At 40.2% G+C, this 20413-nt stretch overlaps 1 protein-coding gene across 1 annotated transcript; it reads right to left on the bottom strand.

Moving 5' to 3' along the window:
• Positions 1 to 680: 680 nt before the first annotated feature.
• Positions 681 to 19326, bottom strand: LOC117433172 (neuronal pentraxin-2-like). The gene is made up of 5 exons (XM_034910688.2): positions 18592 to 19326; positions 9093 to 9318; positions 8600 to 8844; positions 8100 to 8279; positions 681 to 6800 (listed from the first exon to the last, which is right to left on the bottom strand). Exons 1-5 carry the CDS (start codon positions 19279 to 19281, stop codon positions 6576 to 6578), a joined length of 1566 nt encoding a protein of 521 aa, XP_034766579.2. The 5' UTR covers positions 19282 to 19326; the 3' UTR covers positions 681 to 6575.
• Positions 19327 to 20413: the final 1087 nt, after the last annotated feature.

Here is a 20413-nt window from a genome sequence, read left to right as displayed (position 1 = left end):
CCATTCTATGGTATCTACCAAACAAACAGGGAATTGGATATTTTCAAACAGGAAATGGAAAATTTCTAGAATCAAGCAGAAACTTCAGGCTGGTCAGGCATGGATGTAAGTCGCTGCACACTATTAAAAAATAAGAAACAGAAGAGGCAGAAGGAGAATAACAATTTTACCTTGGTTTGATGACTTATATCTCATTGTGTATAAGAGGTATTTACGTTTTTCACATTTAATGTTTCAGATTTTTGGTACTGGTACAAATGGTAATTCAAAGTGATTTAGTTTTGCCACTGCAACATGGTGAAAACAGCAAAACTCTTGGAGCTGTATAGAGAGTCTCGGCAGTTTCCGAGAGGTTTTTCTAACTTGTATGAGGAACTATCGTTCCTCTCAATTAAAAAAAAAAAAAAAAACATGGTAAATTAACCTTAAAAAGTTTCCTATAGTAAAAGCTCAGTAATGTGTAATAAACCACAGTGAAAGCTAAAGCATAGGTACACATTGTAAAGAATTGTGAGGTATGGTAAAGCATCTTAATAAACATGGGTAAACTATGGGCAAAACATAGTAAAACTGCAAAAATACTGTGGTAAACTTTCAAAGGGTTTATGCAGATGTACAGTAAATGTTTAATTATAAATAAGAAATAATAAGCACAATTATAACAGAACTACAGACAGAGGTCATGTGTCAAGATTTTATTTGTATTCAAGACTTAACACAATTGTGTTTTTACAGAAAGAAAAAACAGCAAATATACCTGAACAGGTACAGTAGGAAATATTATCTAATCTAAAAAGAGCCAGTGCAACTCAGCACAGCTACACAGTCTCTCTCTCTCTCTCTCTCTCTCTCTCTCTCTCTCTCTCTCTCTCTCTCTCTCTCTCTCTCTCTCTCTCTCTCTCTCTCTCTCTCTCTCTCTCTCTCTCTCTCTCTCTCTCTCTCTCTCCTTTTTAGCACCATAGGTTTCAATGTAATGTCATTCCCAAAGTACTGCAGTACCATTTTCACTTCCCCTTTAATAATTGTTTATTTCAAGCACTTGAGACACTCCACAAACCACTAAGCTCCTCAAACCCACTGCCTTCCACAATGCAGCTCAGCGCTTTCTTTATCTAACCACTGAGCTCCTCAAACCCACTGCCTTCCACAATGCAGCTCAGCGCTTTCTTTATCTAACCACTGAGCTCCTCAAACCCCCTGCCTTCCACAATGCAGCCCAGCGCTTTCTTTATCTAACCACTGAGCTACTCAAACTCACTGCCTTCCACAATGCAGCCTAGCAATTTCTTTTTAAATATTGAACTCCATAAAAGCCAACTGACAAATAAGTGAAACAGTGAAAATGATACCCCCCGCCTTAAAATGTTAACCATGGTCATGCTTTCTCTTTTTATTATTATAGATAAAGGACCAAGTCACAGATTTTAGAGAGAGAGAGAGAATGGCATAGCATCCATAAATCTGCTGTTTGTCTTTTGTACACGGTGACAGTAAACAGTGACGTCGGCTCACTCACTGACTGAAAAACAGAACCACATTTTTACCAGAACACGAACAGAATATCTTTGATTTGAATCGACACGTTTCAGCTGCTAATCTCAAAACAACACCATGCATGTCATTCATAAAGATCACTGATAGGAGTAAACTCATAATGCAAACATTTTTTTTACAACAGACAGATAAAGACTAGCTAGATAGAGTGAGTAGTGGAGGGCTGATGCTCATACTTGTACTCGGCTTTTAAGAAGTATCTATGTAAGGGGTAAACCATTGTCAGTGTACAGCCTCACTAAGGAAGTAAAAATGTCAGCACCCCAGATAAGAGGAAGATTCACGTCCTATAGACAGATAGACAGATAGATAGATACAAAATGTCTATATGTTGAATATTTGAAGTGGTACTTTTTTGTCCTAATAATATCCACAAATACCATATTTAACATTTAATGTTGAAATAAAAAGTCAGTTATAAAATAAGACGGTTATTTAATCGGTCAGGCACTTCACAGACTGGGTGTGTGTCTGTGTGTATATATGTATAATAATAATAATAATAATAATAATAATAATAATAATAATAATAATACAAAACCACAGTTTAAGAAGAATGTATGTGTCTTCAAATCTCTGTTTATTTATTGATTCACATTTCCGTTACCCTTTTGTGATGTATCAAGCATTCTGAGTGGTTCTGATAAGCGCTGTCACTCCAATATTAACTTTAAATGAGCCCGTAGAATACTAGTTTCTGGCTCCTTTTGAGTACTTCCTGATTCAAATCACATGACCCCTCGGATGAGACGTAAAACCGAGGTCATATTGTAAGTGACTCTGCTGCAGCAGTTGTTGATGAAGCATAGTTCACCACCCAGTCCCTATAAGTCGTTTTGGATAAAAGCGTCTTCTAAATGACTAATTAATTACCTTTCAGCTCCACTGACCCCAATCGTAATTATGAGTAAGGTCAGGCCAGCAGAGTTAAAAGGTCACTGGTTTACTTGATTACTGGAGGAGCAACAGACCTGAGAATCAATCACAAACAGTAAATACAATGACATGTAAAGCCATTTCAAACACACACACCAACACAGAACAAAATTCAAGACACAAAACCTGTTGAGTTTTTTTTCTTTTTAACTCAGATAGGGCTCGATTAATATACTCGATAATGAAGGAGCCAATTATGTTTTTGGTCAATCAACCTAAAGTGCAATGAAAGCAATAAGCAGTTCCTGCAGGCCCTGTCTCTCTACTACACACCAGACCTGCGTTCAATTACAATTACAGTGCTATTTTGTTCAATTACAAACACAGGTACAATTATGCTGCAGTAATTACAATTATACTGAAAAGTAACAATGCACACATTAACATGTTTACTCGGATTCTCATATTCTTAATAACCCAAGCATTAATCACAGGCACAAATACATCATTTATAATATTTTTTGTCATTTTGCAAAATAATGGTGATAATCAGTGGATCACAAATGATGAAATTCTAAGTAGGACAAATAAATATGTAATTAAACTGTAATTGATCATTTCTATGGTACAATTACAATTACGCAGGTGTGTCAAGGTTGAACCACAATTACATTGCAGTTACGTTGTAACTGGAGTCAATTATGAATTACACAATTACAAGTGGAATTGACCCAGATCAGCTACACATCTGTAGAAGTGCCTGTGTATCATTTTTATATTTGCGTGCCCTTGAGTGACATGTTTAAAAAACCCAATTAATAATTGAATGTACACTTGATTGACAAGTAAACTAAAGAGATCCTTGGTTGGCTTGGCTCGCTCTAATGGTCAGTAACATATGTTTTCAAATGTCACCCGTCAGTACAAAATCAGCTTTGTGTAGAAATGCAATAACAGGGTTCTCTAAAGTGTAAGGCAGAGTCAATTGCCAGGTTTAAAATTATTCCTCATTTATAAAAGCTGGATAATATTAACTACAGCTATGACCAAAAGTTTTGCATCTCCCAATACTAATTTTGCTTCATAAAGTCGAGTGAAACCTGTTGAATAATGTAACGTTTTCCAGTACTTCACAAAAAACTGATTTAAAATATGTGACATTAAGAAATTTAACATGAAATACTACTGTACTACTATTATGGCTTCTGGTAGACTTTTGCAATATTATTTTATAGTTTCTTTGATTACATAATGTTAAATAAAATATCTAAATTCTGCTCATATATATATAAAATAATGTCTCAATCCTAAAATTCTGGGTGATGGAAAACTTTTCGCCATAGCTGTAGAAAAGCTTTGAGGTTTCATAAAGGCTGTCTCCCAGTCAAATAAATCTCCAGACTGCTGTCTAACTGACTAGAAAGCAACACCTTCCATGCTAGATCAGTTTTTCCAGACCTCTACTATTCCATCTTAGGACATGTTATAGTCTATAGACAAGAAAACAGAGAGTTCTTATAACTGGGTTCTGTATTGACCTAGAGATTTGGAAATCTCATGTAAGGATTCTTTGAATAAAGCTAAAGCAACCTACTTTTCTTATGGAAAAAAATAGGCCTGCTACTTTGTTTAGTACAATTGATAAATTGCTAAATCCAAAATTGGTAACTATGCAGAATGTAAACACCACTACTCAGTGTAACAAATTACTGTTTTTTTCAGTGATACAATTCAGGCAGTTCGAGCACAGTTACTACCTGCTGATTTGGCTTCGCCTCCCATCTTACATCTACTACTGGCTATTTTAAATCTGGACAGTTATTGGTTACTTTCAAAACGGTCTCTAATGACAATATTGAGAAAGTAGTCTCATCTATTCTACTTCACACAGTTTAGACCCTTGGCTCAATAAGGAGTGCATCTCAGTCCTTGGCCCTGTCTTAACTAACAATGAGTGCATCTCAGTCCTTGGTCCTGTCTTAACTAACTGGGTGTTGTAAAGTTGCTACAGGAGGTTGTGTGGTCCAGTGGTTAAAGAAAAGGGCTTGTAACCAGGAGTTCTCCAGTTCAAATCCCACCTCAGCCACTGACTCATTGTGTGACCCTGAGCAAGTCACTTAACCTCCTTGTGCTCCGTCTTTCGGGTGAGACGTTGTTGTAAGTGACTCTGCAGCTGATGCATAGTTCACACACCCTAGTCTCTGTAAGTCGTCTTGGATAAAGGCGCCTGCTAAATAAACAAATAATAATAATAATAACATAGTGAATTCCTCTTTAACTTTAGATATGGAACTGGTGCAGGTGAGACCTCTTCTTAAGAAACAAGATCTCTCCCCTGAGATGTTAGGAAACTACCGTCCTATTTCCAACATGCCCGTTTTTGGCAAAAGTAATTGAAAAAGTTGTTGCTGACCAATTTTATGACCATCTCAGCAGTAATGATTTGCTGGAAACATTTCAACCTGGTTTTCGTTCTGGTCATAGTACTGAGACTTTAGTACTTTATTGAGAGTTTGCAATGATCTTCATATGGCTACAGACCCTGGAATTCTTTAAATTTTTGTTTCTTTTAGATCTCTCTGCAGCATTTGATACCATTGATCATGAGATTCTGTTAAATCGGCTGCAGTCTCATGTTGGTCTTTCTGGGAAAGTTATTGATTGGTTTGTTTCCTACCTATCTCATTGTCACCAATTTATCTCACTGGGCAACAGTACCTCTGAAATAGGTACTGCACAGTGTGGCGTTCCTCAGGGCTCTGTTGTGGACCCTTTGTGTTCAGTGTATACATGTTACCTCTTGGGAACATGATTAGAAAATACAATCTTGACTTTCATTTTTATGCTGATGATACACAAATCTGTGCATCATTTCCTCTGCATGCAGACATGGCAATAAATACACTTAGAATGTTTAACTGAGATCCAATTATGGATGGCTACAAACTGGTTGAAAATAAACCCAGACGAAACTGAGGTTTTGTTAATTGATTCTAAAAGGGGTTTTGACGAAACGTAATCCAATCAATATTAATTTTGATGGAAATTCCATTTTACCTTCCACTAGAGCGAATTTTGATTTTCAAATGAATTCTGTTATCAGAAATTAAAATTTGTATTGGATGTGAGTGATTCAGAGATGTTGATACATGCATTTTATAACTTCTCGTCTTGATTATTGCCATTCTTTGTTTGCTGGTATACCTGCTAATAAACTCAGAAGGCTTCAGCTTATTCAGAACGCAGCTGCAAGACTGCTTTCTCATACTCGTCTTTCTCAACACATTACTCCAGTGCTTAGGTCCTTACGTTGGTTACCAGTGAGCTACCGAATTTATTTTAAAGTTGCTGTAATATCTTTATTAGGCCTTTCATGGATTAGGACCATCTATCTCCAAGAACTACTAACTCTGTATCTTCCTAGTTGTTCTTTGAGATCAGAAAATGCAGAACTTTTAATTGTTCCAAAAAGTCATCTTAAAACAGCTGGAGCCGGAGTTTTTTGCTGTTGTGCTCCTCGGTTGTGGAACTCTATTCCAGTTACCATTAGGCAGGCTGAAACACTGGATTATTTTAAACCTAAATGGAAAACATACTTTTTTTAATAATGGGTTATGTATTGTATACATGAGCTATTTTGTTTTGTTTTTAACTTTGTACAGCACTCTGGGATGCCTTGGCATACGACTGCCTTTCCCACTGTGCCTGTGACTATCCTCTAAGATTTTAAAGATCTTGTTTCAAACTTGTTAGGGTCCTCACTAAAAAAATGGGGATTGTGCACTGTCTGTCTGTACCGGGTGAACACGATAACTGCCTCGATTTGGCACCAGTCTTCACCCATCTTTTATCAGACACTCCCAGATGTTTCAGATTGCATTTGGCTATGATCGGATATACTATTTGTTTTTACCTTCCAGATTAAGACGCGATTATGAGAATCCTCTGTGTGTGTGAGCACTAGTTTAAAAATGTGTTCATTCATTTTCAATTCAAACTATTTAAAGCAGTCAAGGTTACACTGCTGTATCACTGAATGATTCCCAATGGCTGATTTTGTAGTGATGGGTAAAAGCTGTGCTTGTGTGTGTGTATGTGTGTGTGTGTGTGTCTCTTTCTCTGTGTGTGTGTGTTTCCTGTGTGTCTCAGTTTCCTCGTCGCTCCTGGCAGGATTCGAATGGCCACTTGGCAGCCCCTCCGTAGACGTCGATGTGCCGGTCGTCCCAGGGCACCACGTTGCCAGCGCTTGTCTCCTGGCACTCGGCCAAGCTGCGAACTTCCGAGGGGGTCAGGACCCGATCCCACAGGTTAAACTGGGCCAGCTCCCCCACCAGAGCCTGGGTGGCATCAAACCGGCCTCCCAACGTGTCCTGCGACACAATGAACAACATCCAATCAACACCCAGCACAACTGATATCATCCAATCAACACCCAGTACAACAGATATCATCCAATCAAGGTCCAGCACAATGATTAACATCCATTCAACACCCAGTACAACGGACATCATCCAATCAACACCCAGCACATCGAACAGCATCCAATCAACCTCCAGCACAACGAACATCATCCAATCAACATCCAGCACAATGGACATCATCCAATCAACACTCAGCACATCGAACAACATCCAATCAACACCCAGCATGACGGACATCATCCAAACAACATCCTGCAATGAACAGCATCCAATCAACATCCAGCACAACAGACATCATCCAATCAACACCCAGTACAACAGACATCATCCAATCAACACCCAGTACAACATATGTCATCCAATCAACACCCAGCACAACGGATATCATCCAATCAACACCCAGTACAACAGACATCATCCAATCAAGGTCCAGCACAATGATTAACATCCATTCAACACCCAGTACAACGGACATCATCCAATCAACACCCAGAACAACGATTAACATCCATTCAACACCCAGTACAACGGACATCATCCAATCAACACCCAGTACAACATACATCATCCAATCAACACCCAGTACAACAGACATCATCCAATCAACACCCAGTACAACATACATCATCCAATCAACACCCAGTACAACAGACGTCATCCAATCAACACCCAGCACAACCAGCATCACCCAATAAAGTGTGCCATATTAAAAGCACAGCAAAGTGTAATAAAGCACAGTGAAAGCTAAAGCAAAGTACAGCATTATAAAACAGAGATAGGTCTGGTAAAGCATAGGGAAGGATTGTAAAGCACAGAGAGGTGTGTTAAAGCACAGGGAAGCATTATAAAGTACAGAGAGGTATGGTAAAGCATAGGGAAGCATTGTAAAGCACAGAGAGGTCTGGTAAAGTATAGGGAAGCATTGTAAAGCACAGAGAGGTCTGGTAAAGCATAGGGAAGGACTGTAAAGCACAGAGAGGTATGGTAAAGCAAAGTAAAAGACAAACCACAATAAACTAACGCATTATAAATGTGTCCCATAGTAAAAGCACAGCACAGTGAAAGCTTGGTAAAGCAGATGAAACTCCCTTTTATAAGGGGATTGCCGAAATAACAATGGGAAGCACACAGATCACACATGATGTTACTAAATAGGGAGGGAATTAAATTCTAGGTATACACAGATGATTTCAAGCACTCCTTTCAGAATGGTTTAACACCAGGGCTGATTTCAAACGTGCTGCCTACCTGCTCCTGCCCCAGGATCAGGACACCCCCTGCTCTGATGGGGTGCCAGGCTGCCAGGTTGTCTCCGTGCCCCCTCAACTCCCCGTCCTGGTAGGCACGCCACTCCCCATCCCGCAGTGTCCAGGTGACACACACGTGGTGCCAGCGGGACTCAGTCAGTTGGAGAGGGAGCTGGGCCACCTGCAACAGAACACATCATGTATTATCAGTTACATCACCATTGGATCACAACACTGCACAACACTGCTGTGCCATTTTGAAATCATAGAGAGCCAGACATGATCAAATACATTGTATAATAACATTTATCTTTAAGAACGGCAACTAGTCAATCTCGACTCGGATTAGTTGGTCTTCCCCTAGTAATTACCAAGTGTATCTCTCTATCACCCCACTAGGGGAGAATGGTGTGCTAACAAGGAACGACCCTTGATGTCCCAAAGGCCTTTTCTCGTTACCCAGCGCACCTCACTGATGCGTTTCTACTGATTTATTCTGACCTTGTCATTAATGAGCAGCTCCACTGGGTTATGGACGCCCTGCAGCAGCACGATCTCGTTGGCCTGTCCCGGGACGGAGTAGGAGAAGGGGGTCCCAATTCCTGAGGAGGAGTGTGAGAGCACCCACAGGCATGCTGAGAAGGAGTAGAGCTCCGGGATGCTGCGTCGAACCCGCGCATACATGTAGTTAGTGCGAACTGGGAAAGAGAGCTTGTATCCTTCTGGGAGGTTGTATTCTGGGAGACCTAGAGAGAGAGAGAGATCCATTCAGTGTTCATTCATTATCTGATGTCTGAATTCTCCGGTATCTTGTTTTCAGACAAAAATTAGAGTCATGCAAATAGGTCTTTTGCAATATCATACCATACCATACTAATCTCATTTTGATTGGTCGGACTGAGGGTCAATGGTTTTGGCTAATTTACCATTCCAGTTCAAACAATGGAAGAAAATTATGATCAGTGTCAATGCTATGTCAGTGTAGGGTCCATACCTTGCTCAAGCTCGGTGACTCTGTGGTGCAGAGAGTTCATTCCCTGGTCGATCTCATGTCTGTTGCGCTCTGTCTCCTTCAGCACTTTGGATCTCTGTTTCTCCAGCTGGCTCATCTTCAGCTGCAGCTGGTCTTCGAGGTCCTCTACCTTCCACTGCAGAGAGTCTCCCTGTACCCAGGGGGTGCCAGAGGGGGGGGTGCTGTTCCCCCGGGACACCAGATCTGTCTGCAGAGAAAGAGAGGGGGGGAGGGATTGTATTGAGATCCCCTTTACTTCCAATGGAGAACGACTGGATGGGATGTTAGTTTGTGATTTTAACTAAACAATGGGGTTCTGCAAAGCAACAGGTAGTGGACAAAAAAATGGAAACCCCAATGTAAAGTCACTTAATAGGGCGTTGGGCCATTATGGTATCTCGCTCTGTGGAGTTCTCGGCGGACCGTTTTTGATGAAACTGGCCACTCGCGCCCCAGGTTGAAATTTGCAGTCAATTGATCTGCAGTTGCTCGCCTGTTTTGCCTTGCACTTCGAATTAATGCATGGACTAAAAGTCTTTCTCAGTGTCTTTAGTGTAAATTATATGGCAAATGTTTCCACTAGAACTCTTTCTCAGTGTCTTTACTTTTTTGCTTGTCATCCTTTGTTAAATTGTTGCATGACATGTTTTTTATTGTTTGTGTTTTGCACTTCAGGGCCACCGTAGGAAACCAAAACTTGAATCAAGGTTTCAACATCGACCTGTGAGACCACTGGCATGAACCTTGCAACAGCAGCAATACACTGTATTGTTTTCTTTATTTCATTGAAGCCTATGCCTTTGTGTTGTTCTAAATGTAACAGCACTTTCCAAACCCATTTCTTAGAGGAATAATCTTCTTACTCAGTCAAGCTGGTTAGGGGAACATAATCCTTTTTATTTCTGAACTACCTTCTCAGTCCGAATCAAGTTCTGACAAGCAAACTGAAGACACCATTCCTCACCTTCCATTATCTTAGCAACATTATTATTATTGTAATTATTATCATTTATTTATTTCACCTTTATCCAAGGCGACAGGTTTTACAGAACAGTACAGGGTTGCAATGCAAAATCAATATTTAAATACAGTCTAGTTTATATTTGTCTTAATGCTAAAATTCTAGGTGATGCAAAACTTTTGGTCATAGCTGTACTTTGGAAGCAGGAGAGAGACTGTTTAACAGTGTATTCAGAGCTGATGGTCTGTGACTGTAATCTGCTAGGAAATCAATCTGACTCTAATCAGATTGATTTCCTAACTGTAACACCTCCCCGTTATGGGAGCATATCAAAACAGCTTCACATGTGTTAATAATATATCAGAATATAGAGCAACTACGCCAGTTCAGTGTGATAAGGCACAGAACAAATTATTGGATACCTCTAGGTTCTTTTTATTCAGAAAACAGATTACAAATGGCAGGAACAAGGGCACCAAGAAAATCACCCAAATACATTTTAAAAGACATTTATTTCTTGTAAAAAAATGACTTGTTTAAGACAATCATTCAATTTATCTATAGGTAGCGAGATTTTGAACGGTTAAACAAGGTTCACATTAATGGGAATTATTTATTTTGTAAAGTGCAAATGCAACAATGCTGCTACCCAACAAAGAGGGGATATACATTTTCAAATAACAGTAATAGTAAAAACTAAATACCACGGATCTAAAAATTTGACTCCCCCCCCACCCCCCCCCCCATGTACAATGTCCGTACAGGGGAGGGACACAACAGAGAGAGGGAAAGCAGCATCACAATATAGCCGATTCTGTTTCACTTCCTAAATTCTGGTTGGCTACCGACAGGCTAAAGACACTCAAGCTGCTCATGTTCATTATTCAACACCGGCATACAATCAGCCCAATACTGAGTCAGGATGCTCCATTTACTGGTCCATTTCATTCTCTCTTACTCGTCATTCCAAGCTCCAAACGCTGTGCTCCCACTCCTGCATAGACAGATACAAACCCCAGGATGGCCATGCCGTTTGTAAAAACATGGGCAATTTATATTCAGGTGTGTAAATCAATAATTCAACTAGTCGGTGCCCACTAAGGCAGATAAAGGGAAACAAGTGGAGAAGCCAACCTAACGTGATACCAATCAATTATAAAGTGTCAGACAACATAAAGTGTGCACTGATCATATTAATAAATAAAATTATAAAGATAACATACAAGTGTAAAATAAATGTAAACAGGGCATCTTGACCCTGTTACAGAACAATACAGAGCTTAAATGAAGAACAGCAGAGGGGCGGAGGGTCAAGAATGAGAGAGTGATGAAAGGCAGATGGTACGAAAGGAGGGAGATAGAGAATAGAGGGTGAGGGATGCAGGAAAACAGGGTAATTCAAGGGGGCAGAACTGTTCTTCAAAAGAATAGCAATTAAATGGTTGTGTATTATATGAAAGAGACATAATAGCACAAGGGCAACAACACTGGGATAAGTCTGCCATTGGTAGAATACCAACTATGCTCTTCCTCTGGCCCCCGAGATCCAATTCAGTCCAGGGTTTTACTCCAAGCAGGTTCTAATGTAGTTAATTGTAGCTGCTGAGTGGCTAGGACCTGCTTGGAAAAAAGATGAAGACTGGAATGGATCTCGAGGGCCAGAGTTGAGTACCACTGCCCTTATTGATCTTCAATGGCCCACAAACAGACATCGGCACTACAATGGTTCTGTATTGCACTAAGGGGGCAATGGTGGCACAAGTATCGGGCAGATACAATGGGATGGGGCTGGTAGAATGGGACCACAGTCTGCCAACTAAACCCTAAAGGATCTGCATGGGCAGACAGGCAGACAGAGGCACTATAATGACAATACAGATAGACAGACAGTGACACTACAGTGCTTATGCAATTGGTCTGTATTATACTGATCCATTAATAATCAACAATTATAGGGCAATGGGTTCCATTTCATTACCAGTGTGCTAATGTATCAAGACCACTGTCTGTCTGTTCTGTCCAAGATTTCCTTTATTGTGAAGTCGCATTGCTTGTGATGCTGCGATCACCCTAATTGGTTGCTATTCAACTGATTCATTAAGATGTGCACATTTAATACATTGTAACTATGCATAATAACACTGTAATTAGAGACACATAATGTAAACTGTTACCCAGATTTCATCTACTCAGAAGACCATTACCTGCTTGCACACTCGATCGCTTGTATAATATCTAGATAAGCCTTAGAACTGAATCCTACACTGTAAAACTAAATGCTTAATAATTCAATCTTATGGATCACCTTGGCATTGGTTTAGCAGGTAAGGGGTTAACAGTGTGATTCACTAATCTTGTGCTTGTTCAACTGTGTAATTTGCTATTCCCAAATGTCAGAGGAAAACATTCTGCCTTGATAAATATGAATTAGTGTTCCCTGCCAAAGCGACTGTGTTCTTTCCATCTGTGTCGGTGTCGGGCTGAAACAAGACTCTCTGAAATGTGATTACTACATTGTACAAGAAAGAAAAAGAGAAAGGAAGAGAAAAAGAAAGAAAGAGAGAAACAATGGAAGGAATATCCATCCCATTGCACCTTCCTGTAATACAGAACCATTGTAGTGCAGCTGTCTGTCTGTCTGCAATTGAATATCACTGAGGGTATACAGTGCCTTGCATAAGTATTTACCCCTCTTGGACTTTTCCACATTTTGTAGTGTTACAACCTGGAATTAAAATGGATTTAATTGGGATTTTTACCATCTGATTTACACAACATACTTAACACTTTGAAGGTGCAAAATATTTTTTATTGTGACACAAAAACTAATTAAACAAAAAAAAGACATTTGTTGGTAAGTTGCATAAGTATTCACCCCCCTGAGTCAATACTTGGTAGAAGCACCTTTGGCAGAAATTACAGCTGTGAGTCTCTACCAGCTTTGCACATCTGGATCCTGCAATTTTTGCCCATTCTTCTTGGCAAAATTGCTCAAGCTCTGTCAAGTTGGATGGGGACCGTTGGTGAACAGCAATTTTCAAGTCTTGCCACAGATTCTCAATCGGATTGAGGTCTGGGCTTTGACTGGGCCATTCTAAGACATTCAGGTTCTTGTTTTTAAACCACTCCAGTGTAGCTTTGGCTGTGTGTTTAGGGTCATTGTCCTGCTGGAAGATGAACCTCCGCCCCAGTCCCAGGTCTCTTGCAGACTGAAATAGGTTTTCCTCTAGAATTTCCCTGTATTTGGCTCCATCCATCTTGCCCTCAATCCTGACCAGTTTCCCAGTCCCTGCCGATGAAAAGCATCCCCATAACATGATGCTGCCACCACCATGCTTCACCGTGGCGATGGTGTTCTCAGGGTGATGAGCAGTGTTGGCTTTGCGCCACACACAGCGTTTTGCGCTAATGCCAAAAAGTTCAATTTTGGTCTCATCAGAACAGAGAACTTTTTTCCACATGTTTGCTGTGTCTCCCACATGCCTTTTGGCAAAATCCAAACTGGATTTGATATGGGTTTTTTTCAGCAATGGCTTTCTTCTCGCCACTCTTCCATAAAGCCTAGCTTTGCGGAGCATCCGGGCTATAGTTGTCCCATGGACGGTTTCTCCCATCTCAGCTGTGGATCTCTCCAGCTCCTTCAGAGTTACCATTGGCCTCTTGGTTGCTTCTCTGACTAATGCCCTCCTTACCTGGTCACTGAGTTTTGGTGGACGGCCTTCTCTAGGCAGAGTCGCGGTTGTGCCATATTCTTTCCATTTTTTAATAATGGATTTAACGGTGCTCCGGGGGATGTTCAAAGTTTGGGATATTTTTTTATAACCCAACCCTGACTTGTGCTTCTCCAGAACTTTATCCCAGACTTGTTTTGATACCTCCTTGGTCTTCATGATGCTGTTTGTTTAGATATGCTCTCTAACAAACTCTGGGGCCTTCCAGAAACAGGTGTATTTAATCTGAGATCATGTGACACTTTATTTGCACACAGGTGGACTCCATTCAACTAATTATGTGACTTCTGAAGGCAATTGGCTGCACCAGAGCTTATTTAGGGGTGTCACAGAAAAAGGGTTGAATACTTATGCAGTCAAGACTTTTCAGCTTTTTATTTGTAAATAATTTTGAAAAATATGTAGATTTTTTCCCCACTTCGACATTATGGACTACTTTGTGTAGATCAGTGACAAAAAATCCTAATTAAATCCATTTTAATTCCAGGTTGTAACACTACAAAATGTGGAAAAGTCCAAGGGGGGTGAATTCTTATGCAAGGCACTGTAGTTAGCACATTGTGGTCCCATTCTACCAGCCTCATCCCATTGTAGCTGCCCTATACTTGTGTTACCATTGCACCTTTGTTGAATGTAATAAAAGCCATCTAATAAGACCATAAGAACATAAGAAAGTTTACAAACGAGAGGAGGCCATTCAGCCCATCTTGCTCATTTGGTTGTTAGTAGCTTATTGATCCCAGAATCTCATAAAGTGCCTCCGATTAGCTGTTCTGAATACCCCTTTATCTAATCTCCATTTGTGACCCCTGATCCTTGTTTCTTTTTTCAGGTCGAAAAAGTCCCCTGGTTCGACATTGTTATACCTTTTAGGATTTTGAATGCTTGAATCAGATCACCGCATAGTCTTCTTTGTTCAAGACTGAATAGAATAGATAATCTTTTCTCCTCTGTCACATAAGCACATAGATATAATCATGGGAGCTAAGACAGTGATTAAGTGACCCTATAATCCTTAAATAGACAGATGCCCACTTCATGGACTTGTTATTCCAGACTACTCAGAAATGTTCTTGTTTAGCCTCCTTAGTGACTGGACCATATTTTCAAAGTGTTTCCTCCATACTTTTTTTTTTTTTAAAGGAGACAATAAATCATGTTAATGTTATAAAATGAAAATTTGTTTGGTTCTAGTTTTGTCAAATTAATAGGCGTTCTCACCTCTTTTGAAAAAAAAAATAGGAGTCAATTAAAGATTGGAGTAACTTTGAAAATATACCCAAGATGGGCAAGCTTGCTGCTTTTCAACATTTATATTTCAGGGGCAAACAAACAAACACAGACACACACACACACATGCACGCAGACACACACACACACACACACACACACACACACACACACACACACATATATAGGTAGACAGATAAGAATAACTAAACAGCGTAGACAATCTTAATGTGGCGCCATTTCCATCAGATGGCTGTACCTCATCAGTATCTGAGAGTACACTATAGTGAAAATCGCTTAATTACATCACTGCCTAATAGGATCAATCGCATATAGTTATCAACAATTGCCCTTTGCTTTATTTAGAGTAAGGGATGTATTTTGGGACTTGAGTGACTCCTACTTGATTATGTCAATAATTCAATTTCATATGGGCATAAAGTGCCCTAATGGAGATTTTATTAGAACACTGTTCAGTAGACAGACATTCTGCTTAATGTACGTGTCTGTCTTATTGAGGTGAAACTAGAAGAAACTGAGTCAAGCAGACAAGCATTTGGGTTCTAGTGCATTCATCAGTGTTATTGAAGCTAAACTGAGTCAAGCAGACAAACGTTTGAGCTCTTGTGCCTTCATCAGCGTTATTGAGGTGAGAATGAGGGAGAGGAGGTGGCATGAAACATTAAACGGGTATTACCGGTATTAGTATATTAATATACAGACATATTTTAAATAAATAGCAATAGGAACATAGCAGATGTATTTAAAGGCAACTGTCTTTTAAATTAGGTCTTTCTCTCACATTCCCTAAGCATCCTTTCTCTTCTTGTAGCTTTTACCTCCTGTCTCTTTTCTCCATTGCAGCTGTGGTACCCTGTTGGACCTTCTAATGACAATTCATGCATCTGGCTCACACACACCCTGATAATAAGATCTATCACTGCAGGAGATTACAACACACAGCCATCCTCCATATATCATACCCTAATAAGGACTGTGTCCTTCTCAGTAACTCCCACAAGCTTGCCTTTACATTGAGAGCTCACGCAATTCAGATAGAAGGAAAAGAAAACACACAGGAAAAGCATAGGAACATTACAAAGCAACACATTTATCTCTTAACTGTCACTTTTTCATTCTTTTTCCCTCTCTGTCCCCACCCTTCTTTTTGCTCTCCACCCCCTCTCTCCCTCCCTATCTCTCTCTATCTCTCACTTTCTCTCTCTCTCTCTTTCTGTCTCTCTGTCTCTCCCTCCCTATCTCTCTCACTTCCTGTCTCTCTCCTCTCATCTGGTTCCACACAGGAGCTCTGGGTTTATGATAAATGCTTCACACTGTGGCTCTCAAGGGCTAATGACATTTTTACAGCAGCAGCACTGCAGTCATACCCGGTCCTGCACACACCAGAGCTCAGGGTCCTGCTTTCAGGGTGTATTTTTGTACTGGTTTTTTTGTAGGAAATGCACACAGAATAGCGGTAATCAGATGCTAGTTGATTATTATCTTACCATCAGAAGTTTCCAGACCATATTACAGTATCATTATACAGCCAAGTATTGGACATGTACAGACTACAGCTGTGGCCCAAAGTTTTCACCCTATAGAATTAAGTAATTTTGCTTCATTAAGTCGAATGACACCTGCTGAATAATGTTACATTGAAATATTGAATTAAATACCACTTTGTTGTTTTCCATATTAACATTTCATTAACAGTTTTTCATGTAATTCAAGAACATTTCATCTATAGATAGAACACACTCAAGTCTTAATTCTAAAGTTAAACAGCAGTGTATTTCTAGTTCCTTGAAATGTATAGCAAGCAAACACATCATGTGTAAGGCGCCTCTTATCCAAGCAGCACAAAATTACTCTTCTCTCTTCTCCAATGAGTGACACCCTACACAATATTGCTGTTATTCAAATCTGTTTACTGTGCTTTGAGTTGCTCTTCAGTTCTAGCTGCCTGGTATAGGCACTTATACTGAAGGCTAGATCAGCCAAAGTGTTTTTGTATTTGTGAACTCCAGCACCATCTAGTGCACAGCTAGGGTATTGCCAGCAAAACAAAAGGATCCTAATTGGCCAATCACTAGATGCCGTTGACTTTTCTATACGTTCATGGCAGGGGACTAGAAGAGCAGCTCCTGAACTCATATTCAAAGCACCTGAACTATCATAATGTAATGGGATATAACATGGACATAGCGGTAGCTGTAATTAAAGTGTAATAACTGAATGAGCACTCTACATCATCAAGGTACATGGCATCCTGCACTGCCAAAGAGATGCTTTCTGAAGAGAGTACTCATCTCCTATCATCTGATCTTTGGTTAGCTTCATTTGTATTCATGTTTTTGTGTGTTTAATGCTCTAGATTTGGCAATACTTGGAACGCTTGTCATGCAAATAAAGACCTTTTCAATTGAATAGAAATGAGAGTAGAGGGAGTGTGATAGGTTGTGTAATTTGTCCACACAGGTTGTCTACACTCTGGCCAAACGTTTTGCATCACCTAGAATGTTAGTATTGAGACATTTTTTTTTTTAAACTATATGAACATCATTCAGATCTTTTATTTGACATCATGATATAATCAGATAAACGAGAAGATGATATCGCAAAAGTCTACAGGAAGCTACAATAACAGCACAGTAGTATTTCTTTGCAGATTTCGAATCACATTTTCCCATTTTTGACAGTTTGTAAGTATATGGAAAACTACAAACCGGTATGTAATTCAATATGTAACATTATTCAGCAGGTTTTATTCGACTTTATGAAGCTAAATTAGTTAATTCTATGGGTGATAAAAAAAAAAAAAAACATAATTGGCTTTAACTGCAGTCAAAGCATCTAAACACATTTAAAAATACAATAAAATACAAGAATTTGCAATAATATATATATATATATATATATATATATATATATATATATATATATATATATATATAACCATCATGCGCTGTCAATCTGCTAGCCTGTGAACATCACGACCGCATTTTATTTTCATCGATCTTCTATCGCAGACTCATGAATAATTCTCGGATTGCATTTGGTTATAGTCATGAATTCTGTGCAGAAAGACGTGTTTTTAAAAAACAGTATTGACTTACAGTAGCTGTTAGTGCGGGCAGCGCCCCTTTGCTCAAAGGGAGTAGAAGGTGTGTGTGTTTACATTTCTGAGGCCATGTTTCTAGAATAGAGACATCGGGCGATGCACAGCGGCTATACTGATACAGACTAAATGTGAGGGGAGACGCGAATATCAGCGTTTTCTCAAATTACACTTTGTGAATGAATCACAGGGAGAGACGTTTTCAAAGAATGCCTACAACTGTTAATCGGTAGGCAAATAGTTACATCCAATTTATATTATTAGGACAAAAAACGTGTATTGATCGTTTGGTTAAACATCTGGATTAACAGAATGGCTTTGAATATAGACAGATAAACATAGAGAATTCGTGATAATTTCCTAATAAAACTTACATGATATTATTATTATTATTATTATTATTATTATTATTATTATTATTATTATTATTATTATTACCTCCAGTTTCTCGATCCGGTCTTTCATGTTGTGAATGGCGTGTTCCAACTCTTCCAAAGCCCGTGCTGAATATGAGTGTGAACCCGACTCGGGTGCGTGATCCCCGGCCATGCGGGCGGTGTCCCTCCGGGGACCCCAGAGAACCGCTCCTTTCCCACCAACACTCCGCTCCTCCAGCCCGGTCTCGCACTCGCCTAGCTTCCCGGTCAGCTCGCGTATGGTCTCCTGGTCTCTTAAAATCTGATCCTTTTGCAGCATCATGGTCTGTCTCAGCTGGTCGGCAGCAGAGCGCAGATAACCCTGATCCTCTCCGGAGTAGAGAAACGGATCGTCGGCTTGCTGCTCATTCGATTTTGCGTTTGGTTTGCACTTGTCGGCCGGGATGGGAGTGCAAATCATTCGGCTGAACGCAAACTGTTGAGTCTGTCCGCCGCTCAATCCAGTGAAAGTCGATGATTCCAAAGCCAGCCCCAGACCGCGGTCCCCACCGCCGCCTTCAGTACCATGGAGAGCTCCCAGCGGCCCCGCTTCTGCCTCCGCTCCGGCGTGCACAGCCCCCGACGGGAAAGGTTGCATCCCCGCCACTGAGGAGAGAGAGTCATTGTCGGTGGCAAGCTGTTGCGGGGCCCCGTTGGTGCCCGGTTGAACGCTGACGATGATGCAGACGATTGCCCCGAGAAACGCCAGCATTCCTGCGGCGAGGAGGACGGCTAGAAACTTCAGGGTGACGGTTGATTAGGGGTAGAAGCAAGGAGAAAAAAAAATATTTTATATATATAAATAAATAAATAAAAAAAAAATCAAAGCTATACGCGGCGATACAGGGGCGCTGCTGTTTTTTTATTTTTAAGAAAAGAAAAAAGCATTTAAGGGAAGTCCACTACTTAAAGCAAGCTTGTTTCGCACAGCATAAGATTTCACTCTCTCTCGTTGCTAACCTCTGTGGTAGTGAGAATGGGGATGGGGAGTGTGTGTGTGAGAGAGAGAGAGAGAGAGAGAGAGAGAGAGAGAGAGAGAGAGAGAGAGAGAGAGAGAGAGAGAGAGAGAGAGAGAGAGAGAGAGCGAGCGAGAGAGCGCATATGGCATGCGTGATCTTTAAACCCTGTAATACATCGTATTTCTATGCCTTGTATATCAACCACCCAAAAGCCCAATCCTTCCTTTTTTGTTGATGCAAAAACGCTTGTTTTACTTTCAAATACATAAACACGTAGCGTTAATATGTGTGCGCTCTATATATCAGAAAGAAATAAACCAGACGTAGTTGCCAGTCCACTTTGTTTACCTCCCTCATTGTAATTTCACCTCCGTACTTAAAACCCGCTTGACTGAGATACACAGGTGTGCTTGTGCAATATGTAAGCACGTGGTGTTTTGCAAGCTGTGTTTTTGTTTTACAAATAACATATTTTAGTCGGAAATCTGAATATAGCTCATATTTTTAATTTTTAATTTATGAGGTACACTATAATGAAAAAGGAACTTCAAAAAAACATACGTGGAAACAGACGTTTACAATGACTATAACATAGGGTTCTACAATGGTTCTGTATTAGGTTAGTATAGGGCAGCTACAATGGGGTGAGGCTGGTAGAATGGGACCACAGTGTGCTAACTATACCCTCAATGATCTTCAATGGCAGACAGACAGACAGCGGCACTGCAATGGTTCTGTATTACACTGAGGGGTAATGGTAGCACAATTATAGGGCAGCTGCAATGGGGTGAGGCTCGTAGAATGGGACCACAGTGTACTAACTATACCCTCAATGATCTTCAATGGCAGACAGACAGACAGCAGCACTGCAATGGTTCTGTATTA

The sequence above is a fragment of the Acipenser ruthenus genome, chromosome 53 (assembly GCF_902713425.1).
Source record: "Acipenser ruthenus chromosome 53, fAciRut3.2 maternal haplotype, whole genome shotgun sequence".
Taxonomy (NCBI): Eukaryota; Metazoa; Chordata; class Actinopteri; order Acipenseriformes; family Acipenseridae; genus Acipenser; species Acipenser ruthenus.
Note: the sequence above shows the minus strand (reverse complement) of the source record. Positions and strands in the feature narration are given on the sequence as shown.